Source organism: Ylistrum balloti, unplaced genomic scaffold (genome assembly GCF_031769215.1).
Source record: "Ylistrum balloti isolate Yb309-2 unplaced genomic scaffold, AGI_CSIRO_Ybal_v1 Utg369876, whole genome shotgun sequence".
Taxonomy (NCBI): domain Eukaryota; kingdom Metazoa; phylum Mollusca; class Bivalvia; order Pectinida; family Pectinidae; genus Ylistrum; species Ylistrum balloti.
In genome coordinates, this window is record NW_026782016.1 from 2,169,765 (window position 1) to 2,181,433 (window position 11,669).

The window sequence follows — 11,669 nt, forward strand, 5'->3', positions numbered from 1 at the left end:
ACGCCATTGTAAAGATTATACAAAATCACTATTCTGTTCAAAAATATATTTCAAATAGCAAAAACATGTCTTACAAAAGTTCACAAATGATTGGAAAAAATGGGAAAACCTTATCCAATTGAATATTTAAATAATCATAATACTTTTTATCCTTGACATTGCTGTCATATCTTTGTTTCACTGTCTTTAGCAAAAAATTTGTTTCAACATCCTATGGACTTCTTATGTCATTTCCCCCTCCCCATCCCTTATCTTCCTAGAGTGAGAGAGAGCAATCTATGTATAATGTAAATTATTGATATTTCCTCTATGCTATCATTTAGTCTGGCTGTACTATGCTCTGTGTAATCTTTGACAACAAGGGCAGATAACAAAGAATCATCACCAGCTATTCACACCTTTTATTTACAAAGGTTTTTTTTTTTTTTTTTTTTTTAGTTTTTTTTAATGTAAATTACACTTTGTTTCAAACAAGCAGAAGTTGAAACATGGAAAGGCTGTTATGTGGGGCGTATCTCGCTACTCCCAATCCATGCTTGCACTTCTGGTTTGGGATTACACTATTGAAAACATATAATTTTGAATAAAGTTTGGGGATTAGGTGTGAATAGATGATGATGAGGCAAAACACTAATAATAATAAACAGCTCTGTTGTTGATCAGTGTATGATGTAATAATGAGGATGAAAGGTTGATGATGGAGTGGTGATGATGATATGATGATTACTATGCTGAATATGTGTTACTGCTGATGATGATATGATGATGATGATGATGATGATGATGATGATATGGTGATGATGATGATAATGAAGTGATGATGATACGATGATCATGATGATAACTATGTGATGATGATGACGATGATGATGATGATGATGATGATGATGATGATGATAGCAGTAATTGAGTTTGTATTATTATTGGGGCTTGTGAATGAAACACAGTAGTACATTGTATGTCATGTCAGCAAAGAGGAAAGAGTAGGAAATAATGAGTGCATGTTTTGAGTGAGTGTACATTGGTGTAGTGTGATGTGTGCCAGGGTGTGTATGTGTATGTGAGTCTAGTATATATCGTGTGTTGCATACCTTTGTAAAATCTTGAAAAACAAAATAAAAAAAAAATTAAAAAAAGACTTTTAGCTATTGTTTTTTGGACAGATCATATAATCAAATTTTATTATATACCAACTAAAAGTAGGTACATGATGATTTTTACCCTTTACTTATTCTTTTTTCAACGACGGTATGAGTTTGTTGTTAATTCATCGAATGCTATCTGTATAAATTATTGTTAGTCCCTTTTATTCTACAGCACTATCAAACAAAACATATCCTAGATAATTTTCATTAGGCTTAAATATGAGTTTCGAGTATCGTATCACCACCTATGTTCAGAAGAAGGTAGATATCGAGATCACATTGAATTTGCAGCAGTAATCTGATAGAAGGCTAGATCCATTTCATTCAGGTAAAGTTATATCAAAATATGTTACTGATTTTGTCTCTCCGCTTGCGGTACCTAATAGAAAAATATCTATATTATCTAGGTAATCTATTCACAATTGTATTACTTTAATACATACAATAAGTATTCAGCTGTCCGCCAAGCTATCATTTTTTCCGTGTCTTTTACAATGTCGGTTAATTTTCATATTTTGCTTGAGAATGTTGCCAACCGTATATTGTACATGTGCATTGCATTCTTCTGTATAAGGTTATATTGATGAGCTGTGAAACTTAACATCAATTTTGAAATTGATGGAAATGTTGGAAGTTTAGTGTATATTCCAGTCAGTGTTTAACACTTATGTCGACCAAGTTGGTTCTTCCTCGGCCTTCTAGGTTTTTCAACAAATTTTGACCAAAGTATCACGGACAACTCTAAGAAGGCCGAAACAGCTGTTTCATATAGTTTACTTCATAATTTGATTCTGTTGTATCTAACTTTTAGTTTGTAAGCTATTCAATGTACATTTTTTCCCTATTATTATACTGGTTCCTGAGATAGCTGCAATGTAAATGTCACGTTTAAATATATCAAAATAGTGACATGGTTTAAGATAACCCAATGTCATAGAAGCGAAGTTTTCTAGATGGTAATGTATAGCTTTATTTAATTTTAACTGACGTTAGAGAGTGACGCTTGTCTGTCATCAATATTGTGAAGAGAAAAACTCTCTAACATCTAACGGTATCGTGAAACTCAGTTTGTGTGAAATTGATAGAAGCAGATGATTCATATTGATATAACATTTCACGGCGTGGTATTTCATTGCTGTCAATGAACAAGGCATATTTACATTTTGTTAATAAGATAAAACAATGAAGATGTCATTTGTTGTTCAGAATGTTATGATAAAAACGGTACAAAAGATCAGGCCCCACTTGTATAAAACATCTCAACTTGAGATTTCCTCAAGTCGAGATTTTCCTTAGCTAATATCTCCTTGAAAATATCTTGCATGGAAATTCCTCAAGGAATTTCAGGACATCCTAGCCGATGCCTTCCTCCTGTTCCTTGAGAAAATTTTATACAAGCCGTTTTTGAGGAGATATCAGCTGAGGAAAATCTCGACTTGAGGAAATCTCAAGTTGAGATGTTTTATACAGGTGGGGCCTGATATGTTATTGTTGATTGACTAACACTTCATTATGAAATTTATGATAATGTGTAGCCTCTGCATTGGAAGATATTATTTCCTTAAGTGTCTTTTGCAGATGGTAGACACAGCTAGTGGACTTTTAGTCCCCGAGGTTTGCAGTAACCTGCATGACGCGTTTTTAATCATTTTAAACAGCTCAGAATGACGTTCTTTTCAAATGATCAGAAATTTGAAAATTACGACTTCTACTAAATCATTGGATGAGTGCAGATGCCCATCTCCATTTTGAAATGTCTCCTTAACAATTTTGATTTTCTTGATATTAATTGTTTATTTCACTCTACTGTATCTTATTTTAATTTTGTATTGAAATCAGCTATTGTGTTTTTTGTACCATCTCCGGTACTGGAATATTAAACTAAGAATGACGTTGAATATGTCAGTGAGCTTCACCACTTAAACCGTTTGTATTCAATGCAGTTATCACTTTGGCCCATATTCTGCTCTGCCTAACGTTCTCTTGCGACCATTCAGTGTATGTGACGGTATCCAGGATAGCCCGAACAGAGGAAGGTAATACAGCAGTGTCTAGTTCCTCAAGTAATATCACCGTTAACACCCCGGGGCCCTCCAATGCAGTTTTCGACTGAGTCAACACAAGTTCGAACTTACACCATTCGCTGTTTAGGAAATCTCTGGACAAGACAAGAATGATGTTTTTACTGACCTCAAATTTTCTCGTTATATTGTCCAGAATGAACCGCCCTACCTCGAAATCTCTTTCATGTACGCATAGCCTACAACCAGCTTTCTCCTCCAATTCTGGGATCATGTGATCGAAAATAAAGTCCCTGTTGTCATTTGAATAGATAACGAAAGCATCGTATTCGTAGTCCCGGTCATCCTTAATTCGTTTGTAACCAACTCTCTTTATTCCAAGAATGTGAAGCCAGTAGTTTAGTCGGAAACGAAATTTATAGGCGAGTGATATAGCGATAAGAATGATAGCTGACGGTACGAATACAGCGATACAGATGTTTCTGATGAGTGGAAAATTCAAACGTGAACACGTTTCCACAGTAGGATTGTAATTCTTCAACAGCACGTTGTTCATTTCAGGAGGAAATCTACAAGTATATCTCCGAGGATAGTTGACAATTTTCGTATGTTTTGTGGACTTCATCCAGTCAAGGAACCACATCAAATCGCACGTGCATGAAAAGGGGTTATCAGTGATACAAAATTCATCTAACGAATTTAGGAAACTTTCCTGAAATGGCGTCTTGTTTATAACTTTTATGTTATTTCCGTCAAGATATAAGCTTCGTAGTGATGTTACGTTACCAAACACTTCAGGGTCGTCGTTCCAACCACTTATGTAGTTCCCGATAAGGATCAAAGATCTCAAATTAGGCATTTGCTGAAAGACGTTGCGAGGAAGTGCTTTTAAGGCAGTGTTCTGTAGTATAAGCTTCTCTAACTTAACCAATGGTGTAAACAATTCCCGAAGAGATTGGGAATCTTTTTAAGACTTGAAGAGTTGAATGCAAATCCTTCAATGTAACGTAAATGATCACCGATGTAAGTCATTGAAAGTTTTGGTAACCGTGCAAATGTGTTATTGCGTATAGTTACGAGAGAAGTCTTATCAAGATATAGATTTCGCAAAAATGGTAAACACTGAAAAGAATATTCATCCAGATCATGAAGGTAATTTTGACGAAAGACAAGTTTCTTGATTTTTCCTGTTGACTGTCCGGTCGGTCCAGAAAAAGACGGTAATTTTCGCATGGCATTGTTTGCCAGATTTATATAGGATATTGAAGTAGATGCAATTGAAGTTCGAGATAACATAGTTCGATAAATCCAAATTTTGCAGAAAATGCAAACTAGAGAAATAACTTCCATATATATTCTCGATTAAATTGTCACTGAAGGACAACGTTTGAATTGAGGAATTATGTACTCCTGAGAACATGTCTTTCCGAATGGTCTTCCAGTCATTGGATTTTAACGAAAGAATTCGTATTCTAGGCGAATACTGTAGAATGTTTGATATTACATTCTGCCATAAGTCACCATTTCTGCTGATCTCCAAGGTAAACATGTTCGTTAGATTGGTGAATGCATCCGGGTCTATCATGTTAGTCAAAATATCGATGAAATGTAATCTTTCCACTTGGACTAAGGTCAGATTGAACAAAAACTTCCCCGTTATTTTCGGAAAGTTTGTCTTTGTAAATATTACAGTCGTGTATACGCCGGGAAAACCGGAACATAATACAAAGCACTTCCAGTACAGTTAACCAGCATCGTTTTAGGATAACACTTGCACATGGTCTCAGGACACCGATCTACATGATTGAAACTTTCATAGTGTTCCCAACTCAGGTAGAATACCAACAGCATCAAAGTCGTTCCTAAGCGTTGATACATGGTGATGACAATATTGGCCTGAAAGTAAAAATAGTCAATAATTATTATGAAAATTAATGTAATGATTACGTTTTTGATGTTGGAATAGAGCTGTGTGATTAGATAAGGATATTTCTCCACCCTTTAGAGATATATGCATTAATGCTTTTAAAAAAAGTTTAATGCCATGTAAATGAAATTGAGACATTAGCGCGTATTCACATACTGTTAATGGTTTTGTTTCTCGTCGCTTACGGTACCTGATAGAAAAAAAATAGGTAGGTAGGTAGGTAGGCCGGTATGTAGGTAGGTACAATTGAAGTAGGTAGGTAGGTAGGCAGGTCGGTAGGTAGGATGATAGGTAGGTAGGTACGTAGGTAGTAGGAAGGTAGGTTTGTGGGATGGTAAATAGGTACAATGTAGTTAGTTAGTTAGTTAGGTAAGTAGGTAGGTAGGCCGTTATGTAGGTAGGTACAATTGAAGTAGGTAGGTAGGTAGGCAGGTCGGTAGGTAGGATGATAGGTAGGTAGGTACAATGTAGTTAGTTAGGTACGTACGTAGGTAGTAGGATAGTAGGTTTGTAGGATGGTAGGTAGGTACAATGTAGTTAGTTAGGTAGGTAGGCAGGTATGTAGGTAGGTACAACTGAAGTAGGTAGGTAGTAGGAAGGTAGGTAGGTAGGATGGTAGGTAGTTAGGTAGAATGTAGTTAGGTAGGTAGGTAGGTAGGTACAATATAGGTAGGTACGATGTAGGAAGGTAGGTAGGCAGGTCGGTAGGTAGGATAATAGGTAGATAGGTACCATGTAGTTAGGTAGGTAGGTAGAATGTAGTTAGTTAGGTAGGTAAGTACAATGTAGGTAGGTACGATGTAGGAAGGTAGGTAGGCAGGTCGGTAGGTAGGATGATAGGTAGGTAGGTACAATGTAGTTAGGTAGGTAGGTAGGTAGGGTAGGTAGGTAGGTAGGTAGGTAGGTAGGTAGGTAGGTAGATGGTATGAAGATAGATACAATGTAGGTAGGTAGGTAGGTAGGTAGGTACAATGTATGTAGACACTGGGGTAGGTAGGTAGGTTGGTAGGTAGGTAGACTTTTGCAAAATTTAATGAAGTATTTATTCCGGTAGTTTCAAAAGTATTTCATGTTTTCCGTGATAAAGTAAAATTTCTATCCAGTTTGACAAAAGGTATTATTTCTTCACTATTCATTCTTTAATAAGAGCATGATTAATCAACAAGAGTTGTTTAAACTAAAAGCTACTAAACTGGTCTCAGCATTTTTGTATTATTACTCAAGTTCAAGATTTCTTTCATCAAAATTGTCAATATACATATTCACAAAATAAAATATATCCAGACAACGCTGACATTTTCAATAAAAAAAGACTAATAAATTGATAAGCTGAAAATAAATTTATTTGTATCAAAAGCAAACACTTTTTTGAATACGAAAAACAAAAGAGAAGTTAAACAATAAGAAAACAAAGAGATTTTATTCATGCGTGTCGTATATGATTACATACAATGTTCATAACCCTCGAAACAAAGTCCCAATAACGCTTTCAAAATGCAATGGGTTCAGCAACACTATCAATGGTGAGTGTGTAATTCATTTGCCCAAATAATGGCACAACATGGGATTGGCATGCTGCGAATCAGGAACCGTACAGCCATTTGGGAAATTCGAGGTCATTCCTGAATAGGAGCATCAGCAAGCTGCTGTCAGGTGGTCGAACATTATCATCATTACTAAGTCAGGGATGAAAGCACCTGCAAAGGGTCTTACATTTGGATGAAGGATTTCATCCCGGTTCCGTGAACCTGTGGAACTACCACCTTCAATCACGTACAAGTCAGTCCGACAATTATAACTGATCCCTACCCTAACTATTACCGAGTTCCCACCGAAACGGTCATGCTCAGCCACGCAGTCAGCACACCTCTCACCCACCCTATGCCAAACACATCTCCTGCCAACATGGCAGTTCACCCAAAAACTAGTCTCATCCGTTAAAAGAATAGGCCGTCACTGACGTAGTCGCCAATTCGCAAAGTCAGTTGCACAATGCTGTCGAGCTTCAAAGGCGTGCAGCGGTCTGTGAGTTGATTCCTCACTGTTTGTGCAGAAATTGTTCTCCCAGTTGTTTGACAGAAGTCGTTTTCTAACCTAGTGGAACTTGCAAACCGATTTCGCGTAGCAAGAGTGCTTAAATAATGGTCCAGACGGGCTGTCGTATACCGTTGTCTGCCCGATCGAGGTGTCTCAGTGACGTTTCCGATAATCTGGGATAAATAACATAATCGAGAAATGGCACTCTTAAGTTCGTTATTTGTGATTGATCTGCTTGCAGCATCCTGAATTCTAGGCCAGCCTCTGTAGCTGTCATGTGGCGTCTCATGTTAACAAATGTTTAAAACAGGATGCAAAATGACAGGACATTCAGAAGAAGCACACAATTTGTGGTTTGACATGATGTTCATTTCACACATAAAGCCACAATTGCCTTTTACACTGTTACATGATGTCTTATCGCAAGTTTAGTCTAGGCTCTTAGTTATTGTTATTGTGCCTACATTAGTGATAAAACAGTGCTCAAGGAGTGTCAGGCTTAATTTATTTCAATGATAGAAAAAAATCCTATTTATGTATGATCCTTAACTTTTTGTGTCCAGAATAATTTCATAATATATACATATACTTGCAAAAAGTCGTATGCAATACTGCTATTTTGAAAATAACCTAAGGTTTTGATAGTTTAAACAGAAATGTTTTCAAAATGTGTAGGAGTAGTGGGAAAAGGAAAATTTGAAAATATTCCTAAAAAAAGGAAAAGAAAAACTCTAATTCTTTATTCAGTGTGTGTAAATGAGTGTAAATGAATGTCTTAATACATCACGTGGTGTACTGTTTCTAAGAGATATTTGTATTAAAATGTTCGTGTACGCTGCTGACACTATTTTTTCCTCAGACTCAGCTTCTAGTTTACTTAAGATATCAAAATCTTAAAACTATGTACTGACACATGGTAATTTTCAGTTAACATAGAAGAAAAAACTGCAACTGTTGTAGTCCGTGTAGTCACATTTTTAAATATGACATAATTTTTTCACATTTTTTGCCGTGTATTTTCTTTATTGCTTATTTGGGCCTCAGCGTCAAGGATGAGTCATTGAAAGCCAAAACACTGTACTGTGATATTCTATATTGGCTCTACAGTATATAATTCTGAATTTGGTATTGAAAGGTGGTATTTACTCCTTCAATTATGGTGATATAAATGGTTCTGGTTATGCATTCTATAAATTGATTAAGCTATGAAAAACGGAGATATCATGCGGTGCGCGAAAGTTTTGGGGAAGCTACCTGCAAGCGTGCACAAATGTTGACCTGATTATAAATAGCACGTTCTTCTGTCAATACCCTGGTTGTAAAGCAACTGTCATCTTGACTGCCTTGTCTTGGCAGGTATTAATATTGATTTAAAAGATATCGCTAGGCAGATAGCTCCACACTCAACACACAACTACCATAGACGACCGTCGTCTTTATTCCAATAATTCGCATTTATCGTGATACACTGTCCAACTGGAAAAAAAAACTAGTGATCCTTACCTAAAGCCAGCAAAGGTGACATACCATTTCAATGGCATATTTTTTAATTTCGATATAGTGTCTGCCCTATCGCTATCACTTTATTTACATTGAGAACTAAATAATTCAATTGAAATAACATTGTGTATTATTAAATTTCTATTGAAATGTGCTATTCACAGGTGTATGTTTTAAACGTGGCTTTACATTGATGGCTGATGTATTAGATTTTTGAAGAAAACTTGCGACCGGGGTACTCCTGCACCATTTCTGCTGGCAATTCATAATAAATCGAACATTGGAACAGTACAGATCAGCTACACATAGTTTCTTTTCGAAGCGATTATCGATAGGGTAGGCTCATTGCTCTAATAATGCAAGGGCATTCGCAACGTCATGGAGCCAGGCAATATGGTGTACATGAGACAACAATATCTTGTTGGGCGTCTCAAAGCCACAGAAAGATTGGATGACCGTCTCAGGAGCGGACGCCCTCGCGTAACGTCGCGACGTCAAGATAGAGGCATACGCCTCTCGCCCCTCCGTAACTGATTTCAAACGGCGACGGAGACGGCATGCCAAATTGTTGGAACTCATGGTCGGCCATTCTGTCAAGGAACGGTTAAGAAAGGGTTACAGGAGTTTCATTGAAGGCCACGACGTCCCTGTGTTAGTTCGCCACTCACGCAGAGGCAACGCCAACATCGAATGCAGTGGCTACTTGCACATGCACCATATCAGCTTCGCTTGGCCCATTGGAGATGCGTCTTGTTTACGGACAAGTCTTGCTTCACATGGTACAGGTGAGATGGACGACAACGTGTCTATCGACGTCGTGGATTTTCTGACGCTTGAGTAATGGAAAGATCTCGTCCTTCCTCTTATCCATCATCGTAACTTTCCGTTGCTTCTGTACAACGCGAGGCCCCATTTTGCTGTGTGTCGTGACTATCTGACTCAAAACAACGTCCCAGTATTTGATTGGTCATCATACAGTCCAGATTTGTCCCCAGTAGCGCAGTTATGGGACGCGCGTCAACGTCTCATATGACATTGCTCAACTCGCGTGAGCCCTTATTCAGGAGTGGAATAATATCCCTCAAAGGACAATAAACACCTTGATGGGGTCAATGTTAAGGAGAGAAGAGAGAAAGAGCAGCGACTGAACCCAGGGGTGGACACACACACTACTGATTTGATCAGAAGACGGCGCAGGGTACCCTTGTTTTAACGCTTTTCACGCAAACGCCGTCTGTGATGGGACAACGAAAATCATCAAAACATATCCAGTAATAACGAAAAAATTGAGAAACCCAAACAATGGACTAATCATCAATGAATCAGGTAAGTTATAATTGAAAATAAAACTGGCGTTTCTTCTTCCCTCTAGAAAATAATCAGCAATTGCAATCTAGTCTAGCAAGCAGTGAGGAATAAGATGCAACAAGTGAATTACTGAAATCCAGCAAGCAGTATGTTGTATACAGCAAGCGGTATGTTGTATACAGCAAGCAGTATGTTGTATACATCAAGCGGTATGTTGTATACAGCAAGCAGTATGTTGTATACAGCAAGTAGTATGTTGTATACATCAAGCAGTATGTTGTATACAGCAAGCAGTATGTTGTATACACAAAGCGGTATGTTGTATACAGCAAGCGGTATGTTGTATACAGCAAGTAGTATGTTGTATACATCAAGCAGTATGTTGTATACAGCAAGCGGTATGTTGTATACAGCAAGTAGTATGTTGTATACATCAAGCGGTATGTTGTATACAGCAAGCAGTATGTTGTATACAGCAAGCAGTATGTTGTATACATCAAGCGGTATGTTGTATACATCAAGCAGTATGTTGTATACAGCAAGCAGTATGTTGTATACATCAAGCGGTATGTTGTATACAGCAAGCAGTATGTTGTATACAGCAAATGGTATGTTGTATACAGCAAATGGTATGTTGTATACAGCAAGCAGTATGTTGTATACAGCAAGCAGTATGTTGTATACAGCAAGCGGTATGTTGTATGCAGCAAGCAGTATGTTGTATACAGCAAGCAGTATGTTGTATACAGCAAGCGGTATGTTGTATGCAGCAAGCGGTATGTTGTATGCAGCAAGCAGTATGTTGTATACATCAAGCAGTATGTTGTATACAGCAAGCAGTATGCTGTATACAGCAAGCGGTATGTTGTATGCAGCAAGCAGTATGTTGTATACAGCAAGCAGTATGTTGTATACAGCAAGCGGTATGTTGTATACAGCAAGCAGTATGTTGTATACAGCAAGTAGTATGTTGTATACATCAAGCAGTATGTTGTATACAGCAAGCGGTATGTTGTATACATCAAGCAGTATGTTGTATACATCAAGTAGTATGTTGTATACAGCAAGCGGTATGTTGTATACAGCAAGTAGTATGTTGTATACAGCAAGCAGTATGTTGTATACAGCAAGCAGTATGTTGTATACAGCAAGCAGTATGTTGTATACAGCAAGCAGTATGTTGTATACAGCAAGCAGTATGTTGTATACAGCAAGCAGTATGTTGTATACAGCAAGTAGTATGTTGTATACAGCAAGTAGTATGTTGTAAACAGCAAGTAGTATGTTGTATACAGCAAATGGTATGTTGTATACATCAAGCAGTATGTTGTATACAGCAAATGGTATGTTGTATACAGCAAGCAGTATGTTGTATACAGCAAGCAGTATGTTGTATACAGCAAGCAGTATGTTGTATACAGCAAGCAGTATGTTGTATACAGCAAGTGGTATGCAGCGAACAATAAACAATTAACAAACATTTAGGAATAAACAGTGCACGCATGATACTGTCTACACATGGATAACAATTAACTTAAAGAAAGGCACTAGAGAAAAAAATTGACACCATAAAAAGGGATGAAGGAAAATGTATTTGCAAAATCATTAATGCAATGCCTGTAAAATACATTGTTTTGTTATCTACGTTCAAATAAGGCATAAGTCTTACTTATATCAATTTAAACAAAAATATGTATTAACATTCTTCTCCATTCTTATTAATGAAGCTGT

General features: G+C 37.2%; 1 protein-coding gene across 1 annotated transcript; it reads right to left on the bottom strand.

Annotated features, from left to right (window-relative positions):
* Positions 1–3,047: 3,047 nt before the first annotated feature.
* LOC132546238 (toll-like receptor 13) lies at positions 3,048–4,945 on the bottom strand. Its single transcript, XM_060209946.1, is given in 4 exon segments — positions 3,048–4,114; positions 4,117–4,442; positions 4,444–4,861; positions 4,864–4,945. Coding segments are annotated over 4 exon segments (1,893 nt in total).
* Between the last annotated feature and the right edge of the window lie 6,724 nt (positions 4,946–11,669).